Source organism: Cottoperca gobio, chromosome 5 (assembly GCF_900634415.1).
Source record: "Cottoperca gobio chromosome 5, fCotGob3.1, whole genome shotgun sequence".
NCBI lineage: Eukaryota > Metazoa > Chordata > Actinopteri > Perciformes > Bovichtidae > Cottoperca > Cottoperca gobio.
Window position 1 is genome coordinate 14,497,726 of NC_041359.1, and position 18,623 is coordinate 14,516,348.

Below are 18,623 nucleotides of genomic sequence, written 5' to 3' on the forward strand. Positions count from 1 at the left end.
TATATACATATATATATATATATATATATATATATATATATATATATATATATATATATATATATATATATATATATATATAATTCTGAAATGGCCCTTCTCCATAATGACTACTTGATTACTATGTTAATACTTTTGTACTTTTATTTGAGTAAGGAATGCAAGTGTCACAACAAGTCGATGATGGACTCAAGTGCAGCACACAGGAAACCAAGGATAATTGGTAATGACCTTTATTTGTAGTCAGGAGCAGGTTATAGCCGAGTAAACAGATCCACAGCTTGATGATAATAATCCACAAGGACGAACCAATAGGTAGCAGGCAAAGGGCAGGTTGAAGGACTTTTACTTGTAATTTTGACACTGTAGTATTGCTACTTTAAGAAAAAAGATTACTAAACGAGTATTTATTCCATCTCTATACATCTAAGGTTGTCACCAGTGGTAAATGAAACCAGAGCCATCACAGTTTATGGAGACAGTGGTTGGAGGGGTGGAGCACCCCCGATGTGAAAACATTCCGGATGTCGGTACAGTTCAACCTCATCTCGCTCTCTAAACTCTATGATAAGCTGCTTCCTTCTACAACTCCGTGTGACACAGTCAGAAGATGGTTAGTGTCCTCAGAAGTGCTCAGACACCGCGGTTACACTGAAAGAAAGCAGGCGCTCCTCCGTCGCTCGCTGGGGATGATAGATTATTTCCAGAGATGTAGCGGCGGCTGCACACCTCCGTTACTTGGAAACCGTCAGAAGTTTTGTGCGGAAAGTTTTTCTCTTCGGATGGAAGAAGTTTTGAGACAAAGCGGCTGCCACGGGGCGCATTTCTCCCCTGTTTTGGTAAGTTAGACTGAAGATTTTCATTTTACTTTGAAGTTTCGGAAGTTATTACTGTAATTTACTAAATGTGTTCTTTGGGAGTCAACGTCCATCCTCCTCGTAAATGCATTGTTTTATTTACAGTTACTTTATGTACAGTACTTAGTTGTGTAAAACGTAGCCTATACATTCAAATGTTACAGTAACTTGTTTTACATGAGGCTGTTATGGCGACTTTCATACCCTGCTGCTTATGCTACGTTAGCAGACCATGAACTGTTATATAATGAGCCTACTTACATACTGTAGGCTAACGGATGTATGACAAACTAACGTGCTATAAACAAAACTCGGTTACTAAACCATCATATACAATCATACGAAATTAATGAACGTTAGAGAAAATGTCTGAAATCTACTGTAGCCTAAATAAAAATGTCCAAAAACTAAAAAAACAAACATTATATAATAGAACGCCATATATTTATAATCAAAGTAAATTAATACATTTCCTCTTACTTGAGTATTTCCATTCTATGCTACTATACTTTTTACTGTATGACAGCTGTACTTTATCAAGTAAGATCAGTTTATAAAATATGATGTATTGTTACAAATTAAACTTCCAATAAAGGAGTTAAAATTTAAATTAGCTCCACGTTGATTGGCTATAACATTACAATATAACATTACAATATTACATTACAGTTCATTTAGCTGACGCTTTTGACCAAAGCGACTTGAGTGCAAACAATCATGAGGCTACAACTCCGAAATATAATATGTATATGTGTGTGTATGTATGTATGTGTAATATATGCCATTCTGCTGCATAATGAGTACTTGTTACATTTAGCTAATAATACTTGTGTACTCCTTTTAAAACCTTTTTGAAAACACCAAATAACCAACAACAGGTTGAACACTGAAGGTTCCTGTGACTAACTCACAAAGTGAAATTTGATGGATCATCTGAGTCTTTGGCACCTGTGTGTTATTGTGTCTTTTTCTGCCTGTCAGTGATAATGGAGGAAGTCAGGCTCTGAGGTGACATAATGTCTTGGGGGGAGTTCATCGAGCTCCGTGACATGAGGGCAGACAGAGAGACGATAGAGTTGATACACGGCTCACATTTGCCCTGCTCACCTCCACGCCTGGAGAGAGCCAACGCCCTAAGGATCAGCCCGGGGAAGGTCCCAGACCGGCTGAGCCGGGCGGGCATCATCAGAGTCCTGAGCAGCACCCAGGACCCCCAGCTCACTGAGGAGAAAGGAGAGGGACACAACTTCCAGCCCTGCAGCCACGCTCAGCCCACGTGGTGTGACCTGTGTGGAGACTTCATCTGGGGCCTGTACAAGCAGAGCCTGCGGTGTGTCAGTGAGTAGGCTGTTTGTGCGCCTGGGTGTGTGCATGTGTGATTGCCTCTGTGCATATGCATGATCAGAAATGAGACAAAGACTGAGAGTAGGAGGAAATTTGGTTAAACAGAGAAAGATGAAGCCAAAAATAACCCTGTACTCAGAAATCATTACTTTCTCTGCTTGGTTTGCCAGAAATGTTCTCCATGTTGTTAATTGTTTTTGGAATAGTAGCGAACATGCATGCAGTTGTTCAAGTGGTTTTGGTGGTGAGATCATTATCGATGCTCAGACCTGTATCTCTTCTCGCTCACGACTCATCTTTCAATTGCACTAGTGTTTAACTTCCTTTCATCAACTGAAACCCACTGAAATGTAGCTGTGGTTTGTGTAAAGCCTTAAGCATGCAGGAAAAAAGTACTTCTTAACAGTAACCTAAATATGAAACCGCAATCAAATCACAATGAAACACTGACACACACAGACGATCTAATACAACTATTCTACCATAAAGTGTATTTTTTATGATGTCTATAATGTTCAGTTCTTGGTGACATTGTCAGAAATGTGTAATTTCAATTATGCAGTATGTTAATTATTGAGGTCATAGTATATAGGCTAAAAGGTGGTGTTGAACTGAGCTGCATTATATTCAGAGGTGTTTCTAATATTCTGCCCCCTCATGCATGTAAATAGCAAGTCAAAAGCTTAGAAACACCTCTCAATACGACATAGTCCATTATCTTTAACTATGACCTCAATGTTAAACATACATTTAAATATATAAATTTCCAACAATGTCAACTGAAAGCAGGGGGAAGCCAACTTAGATTAACTGAAGTAGGACTGAGTAGGACATCCCCCATAGAGAATTTCACTCCTCAAAAACATCACATGCATGTTTACCGTTGAGGATGTCATAGTTAGGTCCATAAATATTTGGACATTGACACAATATTCATAATTTTGGCTCCGTACACGACCACAATGGACTTGAAATCAATATCTGATTTAAGTGCAGACTTCCAGCTTTAATTTGAGGGTATTTACATCCAAATCAGACGAATGGTGGAGGAACTACAACACATTGTATACGTGGTATCCCCTTTTTAAGGGACCAAAAGTAATTGGACAATTGGCTGCTCAGCTGTTCCATGGCCAGGTGTGTGTTGTTTCCTCGTTAGTTCATTTACAAGGAGCAGATAAAAGGTCTAGAGTTCATTTCAAGTGTGGTATTTGCATTTGGAATTTGTTGAGGTCAACTTTCAATATGAAGTCTAAAGAGCTGTCACTATCAGTGAAGCAAGCCATCATTAGGCTGAAACATCAAAACAAACCCATCAGAGAAATAACAAAAACATTAGGTGTGGCCAAATCAACTGTTTGGTACATTCTTAAAAAGAAAGAACGCACTGGTGAGCTCAGCAACACCAAAAGATCTTGAAGACCATGGAAGACAACTGTGTTGGATGACAGAAGAATGATGATGGTGAAGAAAAAGCCCTTCACAACAGTTGGCCAGATCAAGAACACTCTCCAGGAGGTACAGTCGGTGTATCTGTGTTAAAGTCAACAATCAAGAGAAGACTTCACCAGAGTAAATACAGAGGGTTCACCACACCATGTAAACCATTGGTGAGCCTCAACAACAGGAAGACCAGATTAGTTTGCTAAAACGCATCTAAAAAAGTCTGTAAAGTTCTGGATCAACATCCTGTGGACAGATGAGACAAAGATCAACTTGTACCAGAATGATGGAAGAGAAGAGTATGGAGAAGGCAAGGAACTGCTCATGAACCAAAGCACACCACCTCATCAGTGAAGCATGGTGGTGGTCGTATTATGGCGTGGGCATGTATGGCTGCCAATGGAACTGGTTCCCTTGTATTTATTGATGATGTGACTGCTGCAGCAGGATGAACTCTGAAGTGTTTCGGGCAATATTATCTGCTCATATTCAGCCAAATGCTTCAGAACTCATTGGACGGCGCTTCACAGTGCAGATGGACAATGACCCAAAGCACACTGCGAAAGCAACCAAAGAGTTTGTTAAGGCAAAGAAGTGGAATGTTCTGCAATGGCCAAGTCAGTCACCTGACCTGACTCCGATTGAGCATTTCACTTGCTGAAGACAACACTGAAGGGAAACTGCCCAAAGAACAAGCAGGAAGTGAAGACAGCTGCAGTAGAGGCCTGGCAGAGCATCACCAGGAACCAAACCCAGCATCTGGTGACGTCTATGGGTTCCAGACTTCAGGCTGTCATTGACTGCAAAGGATTTGCAACCAAATATTAAAAGTGACAATTTAATTTATGATTATGTTACTTTGTCCAATTACTTTTGGTTCCTTAAAAAGGGGATACCACGTATACAATGTGTTGTAGTTCCTCCACCATTCGTCTGATTTGGATATAAATACCCTCAAATTAAAGCTGAAAGTCTGCACTTAAAGCACATATTGTTTGTTTAATTTCAAGTCCATTGTGGTCGTGTACAGAGGCGGAATTATGAACATTGTGTCAATGTCCAAATATTTATGGACCTAACTGTATGTTTTCATGTGGCAGTGTTTGTCTAAACTCTGATTTTCTGCACTTACAGATTGTAGATTCACGTGCCACCACCGCTGTCGCGATGGGATCCGCTTGGACTGCAGCTGGGACCGAGGCTCTGCGGCTGACCACACATATGTTGTGGAGCACACCATAGAAACGGACACAAATGTGGTAAGGACCTTTGTATTTGGCAGTATGACTGGCTTGGTATTCTTTAATTTCTTCAATCATAAGCAGTCTTACAGACAATCAAAAGTGTCAGTCGTCACTGTTTCTTCAACATCAACAAGTTATTATCATAGTGTGCCACTAAGGTTACCATTAAAAATGAGACCATGAATGAGGACTCTGGTAGCCTCCACAAGCCTCTACTTTGCATGTTACGGTTACAGTTTGTGCTACCTGATAATTCTGCACGAATGCTTTAGGGAACAAAATAAATGGCAAAAAAAGGGAACCATTTTCGAACGCAATGAGGACACACTGTTAATCCAGTTCCACTAACTGCACACTGGGGAAGTTTGTTATTGTCGAGACACACCAAACGTTACAGGCAACACCTTTTGCCAAATCTGGTTCAGTTTATTTAATTAAAACAGTGAACATCTGTTTGCAGAGTCCGTGATCATGCTGTGACACATGTTGTTTTGTACATTTAAGTGAAACAAATGCAACAACAAAGTAAAGGAAGTCAATGTGCCAAGATTTTTTAGTATGATGTATCATAAAATGTGTTCACTGTAGTTGTAGATCTTTATGTCTATGCTAGTTTTTTTTATAGAGGCATAACAAGTGCCAAAACCCATTGTAATATACCCTCTCCAGATAAAACATACAAAGTAAAGTCCTGGCTGCTGTACATCTAAAATCTTACTGGAAGAAGACTCCTCACTTTTCAGGCACCACAGTGTTATAAAAAAAAAAAAAAAAGGGAGTCAAGGCTACGATGAGCCAGTAGTTGTTCAAGGCAGCGGGGTTTGGTCTCTTGGTAACAGGTTTTATTCAAACACCTGCTGCTTATCAAAGGATGAAGGAATGTAAGAACTTCAGAAAGCTCTACAGCTGAGTATTTACAGTGTGAAGACATGGCTGGATATGTTCTTGGTGCTTGGGCTTTTGTGTGCATATACCTTTTACACAGCAGACGTTTTGACTTGGCATAGCAGGGAACGCACAGGTGGAACTAATATACCACTGAGGGGAGTGCACCAGTAAGCAGAGCCCGTCAGTCAGCGTGTAAAGTACCAGAACCACAATTAACGTTATTGGTAACACCTGTCATCAATTAATCCAATTTTATTGGGAACATGTCGAGTGTACAGAATTAACTACAAATTAAAATGACAACATAGACAATCCTAATGACCAAAATGAAAATGTGAACATGTATGAAAAAGATGGATCCAGGAGGATATCAAACTGCTACCTGGTGTTGTCAACAATATGATAATAACTGTAAATATGACTAGTAAAAGGATTATCGACAATAACAACTATGAAAATATGACTAATAATAATAACAGCTTTAAGGATTATAACTAATAACACGTGTTACTAAAATATCATGCATTAAACATAATCTATTGCAAAACAAAACATGCAAGACAAGATTGTTTTCTTATCATTTTTTATCACTTTCATTTCTGTAAGGTTTGTCCCACTGAAATGTTTTAGCTTTGGTTCAATCAGAGTTTAATGTAAGAAGAACAGCTGGAGGATTTCTGGGTTAGTATTTCCTGCCAGTACGCATTAGCCAATACTTGTGCTGATATGTCTTCACCAGTTGGATACGTGGCCTCTGTTTTTTTTATGTTCTCAGTGTTAATACTTGAATGAATTAATAAAAGGGAACGCTATGGATGGCGTGTTCCAGATAAACAAAAGGAGGGGGAAAAAGAGGATTGTTTAACTGTCTCAAAATCATAGCTACTGAACAGAAGCTGTTCATCTCAGCACTAAATGCTGTTCATTTTCTAGCAGAAATTAAAGACAATTTCATCAACATTTGATTCTAGTTTTCCATAGCAAGATTCTCACTACAAAAGCTAAACATTTGGTACGTGCCAAGACGCATATATTTGGAGTTTACGATATTGTGGATAAAAATCTGTCCTCTGGGCCAGCGAAGAAGACTGGACTCCTACCACTAATATTTACTTTAACTTATTTATGGCTACTGCAAATCTAGTATAACTCAGTCTCTCTTTAACGTAATACTTAGTCAGAAAAAAGAAGATCTCCATCCGAGAAAAGAAGATCACTGGAGAAGTCCAAAGTTAGATACAAAGTGGCGTTTATTACACACGTAAGTACATAACAAACTCTGAGTACCCAGCCAGCTGCGCACTAACCAAGTACTGGTCTAGCTCTCCTCTTTATACCTTGTTTCACATGGTGAAACTAAATGGCGGGGCTGAAATGTACATACAAAACCAAGGTTATAGCCTAAAAGGTTAGAGAGTGTATTCCAATCCGGTGAATCAATCTGACATGTTCTGACCTATGCCCTCTGATTCTTGTATCTGGAATCTGCCAGTTCTGTCCCCTATATGTGTCTCTGAATCTCCTTTTTTTTTTTTTTTTGGTATATTCTAGTTTGACAGGCACCGGCCGGGCTTGTTATTCTTATCCCTATCATATAAAGGGCCTCATAAATCTTCCTTTTTTACGAGTATGAACTGGGAGACTTTCTTTACACTCTCACCTCTTAAATGCTGTTATTCGGCCTTTTCCCCGAATGTTTGCTTGGGCTGTCCTCTCCCACTTAAATTGGTTTACAATTGATTACCACACATTCATATATTCATATATATATATAAACCATCAAACTACAATTATGTACTAATAAAACCCATTACAGAACACATTTTATTATATCCCTTAATGAAACACATACTTATTAAATCCGCCACATCAACGACTTGGAAGTTGACGTTAACACTCTTTACAAGTTGGAAACTCCAACGATGGCATGAATGAGCCTATTGAACTGCATTATGGGAATTGTAGGATCCAGTGTTTTAAGAAAAATTTGGCAACTAAAAGTTAGGATATCGCGGCCTCTGCTGCTTCAATTTTGTTTTTGTTTTTTAATCTTATTCTTTTTTGTGAGTCCCGTATGGAAGTCTAAACGCTGGAGTGCCCAAATGTTTCAATGCTACTGAAAACATCACTCCATTATCAACTAAGTGATTGTGTTTGCATACTATCAGTATGTTTTTGGTGGCATTTAAGGGGCCTCAGGTTCTCTCTCTTTTCCCCTGATGTTATGGTTTTCACCACTCTTAAGCTTTTCAAACTAGATAAGGAAGTCTGTAACTTGACAGTCTACGTTTTAGAATTTAAGTTTGGTGCCTATTCAATATCTTTACAGCTCTTTTTCTATTAAACAACTTCTCATGTACAAACATCATTTGTTTAAAGAACTTTAGAACAATAGGATCAGGTGCATACAAAAAAAAGACTTAAGGAAAGAATTAAGGGCTAGAGCTTTTTTGGTAAATCATATTATTGTATTGTGCTGAAAGGTTCCATTGCAGTTTTATTTTTCATTTAGGGGCTTTCGTTTAAGAAAAAAACTCATTGTGAAAAACACTAAACCACTTTCATAGATTTGTGTATATTACGAGTCCTTTTGAGAAAAGCTTTCCAGCTGAAGAACCTTTGGGCAAAGCCAATCGGGTGAATCAAGCCATAAAGTAATAATACATACATTGGATAAATTAATTATCAGTCGTAGACTGAAACCCCACCTGTTTCGACAGCCACTTGGCCAATAATTAAAATAAATGAAATACAATAATCTTATTTCTGTATGTAGCACTTACATTGGTTGGCTTATGTGAAGCTAATGGTTGAGTTTTTATTCTATTGTTTCTGTATGTTGCATTTACATCGGGTTGGCTTATTTGAAGCTATTGTACCGCACTTTAAATTATTTCATCTATTTGAAGCTAAAGTACTAACAAGATTATTGCTGTTCGGAGTTTGTATGCTCATGATTGTTTGCACTTATAGTAAGTTGCTTTGGACAAAAGCATCAGATCAATGAACGGTACTGTAATGTAATAATAGAGTTGAGGATGGGTTTAGTAATAGATTTAAATAAGATGCTATTATCAAATCATAGGTTTATTTAATGCAGAAGGGAAATAATACGACTCGCATGTTGTCTCTGGATGTGGTGTGACTGGGTTGTGACCAGACTGACCGATCATCACATGACATATTCAGCGGGGAAGGAGCAGCGGCAGCAGCATCCGTGGGAGAGGGATGCGGCAGAGAGAGAGAGGGGGGGGAGTATTTGGCATTTCCCCTGGCCGTCCAATCGCGACCGGCTGCGGGGATTTTGTGTATTTTCCAAACTCAACTCAACGGACCTGGGTGGGGCATCGGCGCGGGGGTGGTGGGGGAAGCGAAGCAAAGCACCAAGGGCGGGGGCCTGAATATACATCCTGTTTCACACAGACCGAGTTTGTACAGTGGAAACGTGGCCCGGTTGAAGTTGGAAGAAAAAAAGTCAGTGGTATCTTTTCGAGTAGAGACAGTTGTTACCAAGGCGCTACAGATATTTCATCCTCCGAGAGATTAGCCAGTTGAAGTTAGCCGTTAATAGCCGTTAATTGCCGTTATTTAGATATTTCAGCCAGACCTTCTGTTAAGACAAGGTTTTGTTTTGCGCTAACTGAGACCAGAGTGGTTTATTGTCACACTTTTAGTCGTCGTATCTTACATTCCGCTTGTTGACTCTAGTGTTAAAGGTTTAACCGGTAGTCAGAATGACAAACGCGGCCAGCAGCTCGGACAAAACTCCCTCCTTCGAGATGACCTGGGGCAGCTCCACCAGCAGCGGCTACTGCAGCGACGAGGAGTCCGACTCCGAGTTTGAGCAGTACTTCACGGCCAAGACATCTTTCTTCCCCAAAACCCGGAAAGATAACGTCGCTGCTAACGTTACTGCTAACGTAAAGCAGGTGAGAAGTACATACAAGTTAACAAAACTAAACGTTTAGGCTTGAATTATAAAGTCCTGTTCTCAATGTAAAAAGGGGAAGTGGAACCAGATAGATGGGTGATCGCTGGTTAACTCTCGCGTGATTTGATATTTCTGCTCTCTTTCTGGTAGTTTTTGTTTGTTTAAATTGAGTAACCTCACTTCATCCATACTTTTTATAGGTCAGTCTCCCCGTGTATTTTGCTTAAGGGCACCCCAGCAGAGAGGATGCTTTCTAAGGGTGGAGTTCTGGTTCCTCCAGTTTTGAGTAAACAGACTTGAGTTGTGGGAACCTATAATAAAAAAGCATGTCAGCACTGGGAGGTGGTGGAAAAAGAAGAAGTTAAGAGTTTGGGCGTGAAAACACAATATATCTGTTTAATTGTAACAATCACATACCCACAGCTGAACTCATGATAAAAACAACCCAAATGTCATTTTCTTTTGTGACGCACACCGGCTTCTCAAGTTTCCAGCCAAACACCCACCATTCATTGACTATTCAGGTTTTTCATACTAATGTCTCAATCACAGATGAATCATGGATTATTTTGGCTTTTTGTCAAACACACCCACACGGGTATCAGCTTTCTTCATGGAGAAACAAATGCTGTTTGTTGTAAAACTCAGTGACATTCACCATTCGCTGTCTGTACAGAAGCCATTTTTTGATTTATGTTGTTGGCACTGTCAACTCTGTTTTTGATGTGACACTCCTTTTGTGGACATGTAGAGACGGTTTTTGCATGTTTTTCCTCCTACTGTTACCATATGGGAAAGCTCAACATGGCCTTCTTATTGATTTATTGACTTGTTAGCAGCAGCATATTAACTCTACAGTCTTTCAATCTGCCTAAGGATTGCTACTATTGATCTTGTTCTGCTTGACGTCGATTTTATGAACTACCCAGCCCTTTTTAAAGCTTGCAACTTTGCCTGGTTTGCTTTTCATTAGACAATCTGAGGTCATGTAAATAGATGGAGGCAGGGTAGAATTGGATACATTTTCAAATAAGAACTATACATTTATGCAGAAATGCTACTTTTTAATAATGGAGAAATCCATCCATAGATGCTGGTTATACATATTAGGATTTTACTCTTCAGGAAACCCCCCTGCTCCTATCCACCTCGTGGAACTAGCTGTAGTACAGTCTGGAAAATTAATTCAGGAAATCAGGAAAAGCTCTAATTGAGCTAACGGTCATGCAGATGATAAAGGCCTGAAACATGACTGCGATTTTGCGGTTGATGAGGCAGCTGACTTCACAGGATGTGCCTGTAAAACAAGGGAGGGCATTGTCTCTCCCACTTGTGAGAGTCAGAGAGGAGCCTATTTTTACATGAATACCAAGTTGAGGAATGTAATGCAGTTGGTCGCAGTCACTGCAAACAGCTGCGAGTTGCACATACCCCTCCTTCCTCTATCCCTCCTAGACAGATGAATTGGAGCAGCCTAACAGGATTGGGCAGAGCTGACATCATCGTTTTTGCCTTGCTACGTTGACAGGAAGTTGAGAATCTGATGCAACTGGTGCTTCCTCTTAGAAATAACAGGAGCCTATCAAAGTCAATTAACAACACCTTAACTAAAGTGTGGCTTTTTATAAACCTCTTCTAAACAACATTCAGCAATATTTTTGAAAGTAGAACTTGTTAAAATCTAATTTGGATCACACCACTGTTTCCTTTACATGCTAGAGCCACACCTTCCAACTTTGTAATGCTTTAACACATTCTCAATTCTTGAAAAAACCTATTTGGAGACTTACAATGTTCTCATACAACAGCAGCATGTTTTAAAGAAAGTATTTCCAATGTAAAAGAGGGTCATCAACACTTCCTACATGTTTTGAGGGTTGGTAAGAACAATTTAAGTCGTCCATAATGTCTGACATTTTGAAGAAGTGTGTGTGTGTGGGGGGCGGTTTGTTCCTGTTGTGGTTTGAAGGTGAGCACTGACATCTAGTGGTTTAACACTGTAACTTGTCACTGTTCCCTCCAGGATGAACAGATTGAATGGGGAAAGCAGGAGTTGACGACTGCAGATATTCAGCAGAAGGTGAAGGAATACAACGCTCAGATAAACAGCAATCTGTTCATGAACACGGTGAGAACTAATGAGACTCAACAAATCCATGACATTTTTATGTAATGGGGTTTTTCCTTCAGTGTAACATTTGTATTTTTTATCAACAGAACAAAGATGGTTCCTACACTGGCTTCATAAAAGTGCAGTTCAAGTTGGCACGACCTGTGTCAGTTCCACCTCCAAAGAAAGGGGGTCATGCTGCTAGGGGGGGGAGGGCTAGCGGGGTGAAGCGTCGCACCTCTTTCTACCTGCCAAAGGATACATCCAAGCACCTGCACATAAGCTCACGCACTTCTGCTCGTGAGGTCATCGAGGCTTTGTTGAAAAAGTTTACTGTGGTAGACAATCCTGGCAAGTTTGCTCTGTTTGAGCGCAGCGAGCGCCATGAGCAAGGTACCGCTACTGTTTTCATTATGTTTACACCTTGAACTCCTGCAGTGTTATTCACTTAATTTAAATCAGAATTTGCGTTCTGAATACTAAATGTTGTCTTTTTATCTGCCTCTTGCAGTTTATATTCGCAAGGTGTCTGATAACGAGCGCCCCCTCCGTCTGCGTCTGTGTACCGGGCCCAATGAAAAGGTCCTCAGCTTTGTTCTGAAAGAGAATGAAACTGGAGAAGTCAATGTGAGTGCAACATCAGGGTCTCCATGGTTCTTAAACAGTCTCGGGTTTGGGGTGCATTTATCTTTTTTATTAATTTTTTATTAGTGCTCTTAACTATTGCCCCCTTTGCATTACCTTTGTAGCAGTGAGATTACATTAATTATATGGGGTTTGCATCTTTGTCACCTTTTTTCACTCCTGATTAGTTTAAGTTGTCTTTACAGTGTACTCTTATGTTTATTTGATGGGACATTGTTTTCCATTGGACTTGGCCTCTTTTACTTTCATTAATGAGAAGGCAAGGATGTTGGCTATTGTGCACGGAATATTTTAGCTATTCCAAATCAATAACGGTGTATAGTGTAGTTTGTCGATTTTTCTTTTGCCTCCGGCCTGCAGTAATGGTATTCTTTTCAATTAGAGATACTAAAAAGGTATTTTAAAAGTCATTACATTTGTTCTTAAGTGTGCAGATACCATGAACCTGAGAATAAGGGAATCCAAACTATGTGGTTAGTTTATAAAGTGTACATACACTAATGCAATTGTTTATCCCTTACAGTGGCATGCCTTCTCCATGCCTGAGTTGAAGAACTTCCTGCGCATTCTGCAGCGTGAAGAGGAGGAGCACGTCAAGCAGATAGTGCAGCGGTACGCTCTGGCCCGCACTAAGATGCGGGATGCTCTGGCTGGATCGACTCCCGGCTGAGACGACTCTGCGCTCGGGGTTAAACGTGCACCTCTTGGCTGGACACCTTAAGATGACCAGTCATCGCTGCATCCAAAGATCCCAGATAATACAACTCAAAACACCTCTTGGGTGAACGAGAGAGTGAGACAGGGCGCAAGACAATGAGAGAGAGCTAGCGCGAATGTGCGTGTGAAATGATGCGAGAGATGAGAAGTGCCTTACACCTGGAGAGTCTGATGTGCCTGAGAGAATGAGTTGAGAGAAGTGAATACTGGCAGATGAGACTGTGGTTGTATCCAGTAACGTCTTTTGCTATTGGGTACCATCTGATTATCCTATATACCTCAGCTGTGTCACTTTAACTTTAAAGAAAATGTCAATGATGGTTTTGCCATTTTTAGGTATAAATAAGTATGTTGATTATACATTTTTAGGTGCCGTACTTAACTCATGCCCTGTGCTATAATTGAGCTGATAATCAAACGTCTGGAAGTTACATTCCTTTTTTTCCTCCAGAATATACAATTGGTAACCTGTCCAATCATGACATTACTGCCAAGTGTAAACTAAATCTGGTCCTTGAAAACCTACTTTAAAAACCAACGTCCATTTTGACATTTTTCGTTTATCCTGTTAGAAAGTTAAATACACATTTGTTGCTGAAAGGTATTTGGATTTTCATTTGACCCAGGCTCAAAAATCTGCCAGTTCCTCTCGACACCCCTGATGGGTGCAACTCTTTTTTTTTTTTTTACTGTCAAATTGCGAGTTTGACTGATGTATGGACATTTGTATGCAACTATGAATGTCAGAGAGAGCAGTGTCACTCTGGTTGACTGGAATCTTGAATGAATATTGGTATACATGTGTTTCACTACTTTTTCATTCCCTATATCTTTGTTTTTTTCTGTCCTTTATAAGAAAATGTTTGTCTTCTGTTTTTCAGTTCACTATCATTGTATCCGTTTATGCACATATTTACATGTAGAAGCAAAAATTCAAAATGTCGTGACAAATGTGCACGGCGTTCAGTAAAACATTTTTTCCAGTTCAAATAAGTTTTTGTATTTCTTCAGATATCTTACGTGATTGAAAAATATATTTTTCGAAAAAAAGTAAAATATGGAAATTTAACATACCCTTTAACTAAACTATTAACACTATTCCAATCCTAGACCTAGAGTTAAATGCATTTTTTTTTCTGATCATTATTTTAATTAACATCCCTAAAATAATGGTTACAATGTTTTGCTTCAACTGTCTCCGTGCCGACGTCTGTCAGATCAGCTGATCACCTTATCGTAAGGACCAAAACAGCTAACGCTAGCTCAACATAGCCGGTGGTAAAAGTTATGAAAGGAAATGGCGATTTAATACTGTAGGATAAGGTAGGAAAATTGATCTGAAGTACGTTTAAACGCATCGTTGTTGGCTGTGTAGGGCAAAGATATCCCTGTGTTCGTTTAGGAGACATTGCTGCCTCGTCTCACTAGTTATCATTTAGCTCATGTAAGCTAACCTGCGTCAGTGGCAGAAGCTAACAGGCTAACTCACCTAAATAAGCAGGTGCCGTTAGCTACAGTTAGCTAGCTTTTATTAAACGTATACAGTGCTTTAGGTATAAAAGGACAGTTGTGTTTATACTTTAATTTAGCAATATAACTAACGTTTAGAATCAGATTGCTTGCGTTTTAGGTTCAGTAGTTGTATGGCCCAGTGTTAGCTTCATGTAAAGCTTAAATCAGACCGCCTCGACACTGTCATGTTTAGTGAGCTGATATTTTTTATAGTGCCTTCATCGAAGTAAAGCTTGACAACAGTTCGTGTTTCGGCATCTTTGATTCAATTGCATCTCTGAATCAAACTGACATTTTACAGGGTAAAATAGCAGGAACGGCATTTAATCCAGTGTACTGTAACCATTCATCAACAAGAATTAGATCCACCTAGTTAACAGCCACTTAGTGCTTTACAGTAGACAGCAGAGATGCACAAGTAGTCACACCACCAGGCAGAGAAATGCACGTCTGATTGGGAATGTGTTCTTTGTGCACTTTTAATTTTCAGATCCTGGCTTTGGTAAGAAATTGACAGCGTCTGGCCACCAACCAGATTGAAAGCTTTAACTGGAGACTAACTATGTCTTATGTCTGAAAATGGGAGGAAGTGGATCCAAAGCCAAAGGTGTCTGGCCTTTCTCAGGCAGTGGAGCTGCTGGAGGGGATTCAGCCAGTGAAGGGAACGAGCAGTCTGTGGCCCGCCTCAAAAGTTCCAGAAATGCAGCACCATTTGTTTTTACCAGAAGGAGGTAAATAATACATTATTGGTTAATGGTAAATGATCAGTTTGCCCACAACACAATATATATTCTTACTTATTTTTATTATTTTTAATGAGGTTTTGGGATATCAATATCAAGGAGATAAAATGGAGGTCAATGGCTATATAATAAAGGCATTTTACGCTTCTATTATATAGCTGAAAATTGAGAAATTACACCCTCTGAGGGGACACAGAGAGATGGGGAATGATATGCAACAAAGGTCTCAGGATGGCTGGAACCGGGATTGCTGTGAATCATGGTCAGCGCCCTAACCCCTAGGCCACCAGGGCGCTCCAAACTAAAATAGTCCCAATGAAAAACAGTCAAAGTGAGGTATGTGGATTATACTAGGTTTCCCAGGCAGATCATTAAAATTTAACAACTTAATTCCTCCACAGCGGGGCAAAAAGAGTAGATGGTAGAGCACACACACAGCTCAATATGAAATAATGCAATAAATAGTAAAGGGTCCCAGTGTGTAGGAATAAGTGGCATCTAGCGATGATGTTGCAGTAAACAACCAACAGAAAACCGCTCCTCTCACTGCTCCCTTTACAAGCGTGTAGAGAACTTACGGTGGCCTTCAGGTAACATACAAACACGAATGGCCCTCTCTGGAGCCAGTGTTTGATTTGTCCATTCTAGCCTACTGTAAGAACATGACTGTGCAACATGGCGTACTCTGTAAAGATGACCCACTCCCTGTGTAGATATGAAGGGCTCATTCTACGGATTACACACAAATGAAAACATAGTTATATGTATTATTTACCATTTCTGCAAACAAATCTCCCAAAGTCCAACACACTAGTCTATTAACAATACTAAAAAGTGTTCAAAGTGCATAGTAACAACAAAAGTGCTACTTCTTAGGCGTATCAGTCAGCAGTGGGAAGTGGGGGTAGTAATCTCAAAACCTCTGCACATTAAACTTGGCTGGCTGCCATTGTGTTTAAGTGAGGACAATAAATTATAGTATTTTTGTGTTTTAGGTAAACTGACTTTATAATATTCCCTTGAATGTGATCTGGTGCAAGTTTCCGACTGACGTTTACTTGCTGTGTTGGCAGTTCTTTGTACTATGACGAGGACGGTGACCTTGCCCATGAGTTCTATGAAGAGACGGTGGTGACAAAAAATGGCAGAAAAAAGTCCAAGTTGAAGAGGATCCAGAAAAATCTGATTCCGCAGGTGAGCTAGGAACCAATTTTTGGCAATGATCTTTTTGATTGATGTTTTGTACGATTTGTCAATTTGTATATTTTTTTTAGGGAGTTGTGAAGCTCGACCACCCGTGTATACATGTAGATTTCCCCATCATCCTCTGTGAGGTGTCAAAAGTTGCACAGGACTGATCTACTATGAAGTGCAGCCACAGTTTCTCTTCTCGGAGCAAAGTCTGGTCCCAGTGTCCAAGCATTACAGTCAAGATTGGAGTTGTGGTCTGGTGAGAAAAAGTCAAACTGATATATTGAATGAAATGTTATACATTTTAATTCAACTATTGTCAGAGGGTGCCCTGTTCATATATCCATATTTTGATATTCACAAAAGTAGTGTTGGTACTGGTTGTGTGTTCACTACCCAGCTGATATGTAAGCAGTCTTAGAGAATACATCGAATGAAGTTGTATTTCTCTTGTGAGTTTTTTGCAGGGAAAAACATCCTTGATGTGAAAAGGCTTTAACGTGTTATGCCTTCTGTGAGACGTAGAGTGAAACTGTATGTCTTTGTATGTGTACATGTGTGCACTTAGGTTTGTTTGCTTGAATGTGTGTGACAGAGGGACCGAAGATGTAGTTACAGGGTAGAATAAGGAAGGATTGTGAAATTTATTGTATATATGGTCATGTTCTGTATTGTCACGTCTGAGTCTGTCTCAGTTACCGGAGCTCAGACCTGCACTAGTGAACATAATGTACTGTAAATAATATCAGATTTCTTAGTTGGAAATACTTGAATAAATGGTTTACTGAGCTGAATATCTGGAGTCAATATTTGTTCTATTATGTTTGTTATGGCCTTCTATTATTATTGAGTTATGTCCAATCACACAACAACATTTGACTTCTTGGTTCCATACACGTCTTACATTTAACCTCTTCAAAGTCCCAGAGGACTCTCCGAATGTCAAAGGTTTTTGATACCAAATACAGTGAAATAGTGAATATATCAACATCTTGGGAAATAAGATGAGAAGATTGATACAAATTCCAAGTGTTGTTCATCTTTTTATCTAATTCCCCACAAAAATAAGTGATTAAACATATCACCAAAAAAGCTGAACTATTCCTTTAAGTACCCCGAAAGAACCTCAGTTTCAGAATGAAAACTCGGTGTACTCTGCAATGATTTTAGTTTGCTGGGTGTGAATAGACAAGTTTAGTTTGCATTCAATCAAGTGGTCACTTTTAAAGTGTAGTCAGCATATCCTGCACTTCCATGACAGCTGTAAGTATAACCCTGATATCTCATGTCTTATTTTTAGCTTTTCTTTTATTGCCTTCTTGAATTTCGCTGTGTGCAACTAAAGCCAGATTTCTATTTATTTTTAGAGATAAAATAGAGAGAACCTGCAGACTTTACTTTGAAATACAATTCATTTACACTTCAGTAACATGTAAGTTATGCCACCTCTAGATGGCAGCAGAAGTCTACACCTGTGCTAACTTAAATAAGTTCATGTGTGATTATGTTTGTTGTGTCATATATGTTTACTCTCTTACCTCTAATGATAATGCTGTGCAGTTAGACTTTCCAAAAGGGCTGAAGATGTAATTAAATTTGAATGCTCAAAGACTCAAATCGTGACCAGTTGAGGATGCTTTTGCCAACTGGCACAATATCAAACTTTAATAGCAATGTAAACATATTTCAGTGCATAGTTAACAAATCCCCACAAAATGGGTAGGGCTTCCTTTGCGTGCACTGTCTGGTGTCTGTAATTGTGTGGGTTTTTGGGCCAGAGGTCAGTCACTTTGATGTGTTTCCTCTCCACTGGTCTTTGATGTTCTGCTTAAAGTCCAGCTTGTATTATAGGATGAGCCTCTTCTTGTAAAGCCATAAAAATGTATGAACTTCATGAATGTGACACTGTACAGCTCAGTTGATTCATCCAATGTGTTCTGTGATGTGTAATGTGTTTCATAAAAGGGACACATTGTCCATGTGGCTTTGGTTAAAAGA

At 39.4% G+C, this 18,623-nt stretch overlaps 2 protein-coding genes across 3 annotated transcripts; both read left to right on the plus strand.

Annotated features, from left to right (window-relative positions):
- Positions 1-578: 578 nt before the first annotated feature.
- On the plus strand, positions 579-14,169 carry LOC115008174 (ras association domain-containing protein 1-like). Of its 2 annotated transcripts, XM_029431554.1 has the most exons (7): positions 579-839; positions 1,839-2,195; positions 4,779-4,903; positions 11,731-11,835; positions 11,925-12,210; positions 12,329-12,444; positions 12,986-14,169. In XM_029431554.1, exons 2-7 carry the CDS (start codon positions 1,874-1,876, stop codon positions 13,130-13,132), a joined length of 1,101 nt encoding a protein of 366 aa, XP_029287414.1. In that variant the 5' UTR covers positions 579-839; positions 1,839-1,873; the 3' UTR covers positions 13,133-14,169. The 2 variants fall into 2 exon arrangements, with proteins under 2 accessions (XP_029287414.1, XP_029287415.1); XM_029431555.1 differs by lacking the exons at positions 579-839; positions 1,839-2,195; positions 4,779-4,903 and adding an exon at positions 9,173-9,705.
- Positions 13,862-17,419, plus strand: tusc2a (tumor suppressor 2, mitochondrial calcium regulator a). The gene is made up of 4 exons (XM_029431556.1): positions 13,862-14,502; positions 15,182-15,422; positions 16,508-16,628; positions 16,709-17,419. Exons 2-4 carry the CDS (start codon positions 15,271-15,273, stop codon positions 16,790-16,792), a joined length of 357 nt encoding a protein of 118 aa, XP_029287416.1. The 5' UTR covers positions 13,862-14,502; positions 15,182-15,270; the 3' UTR covers positions 16,793-17,419.
- The last annotated feature ends 1,204 nt before the right edge of the window (positions 17,420-18,623 follow it).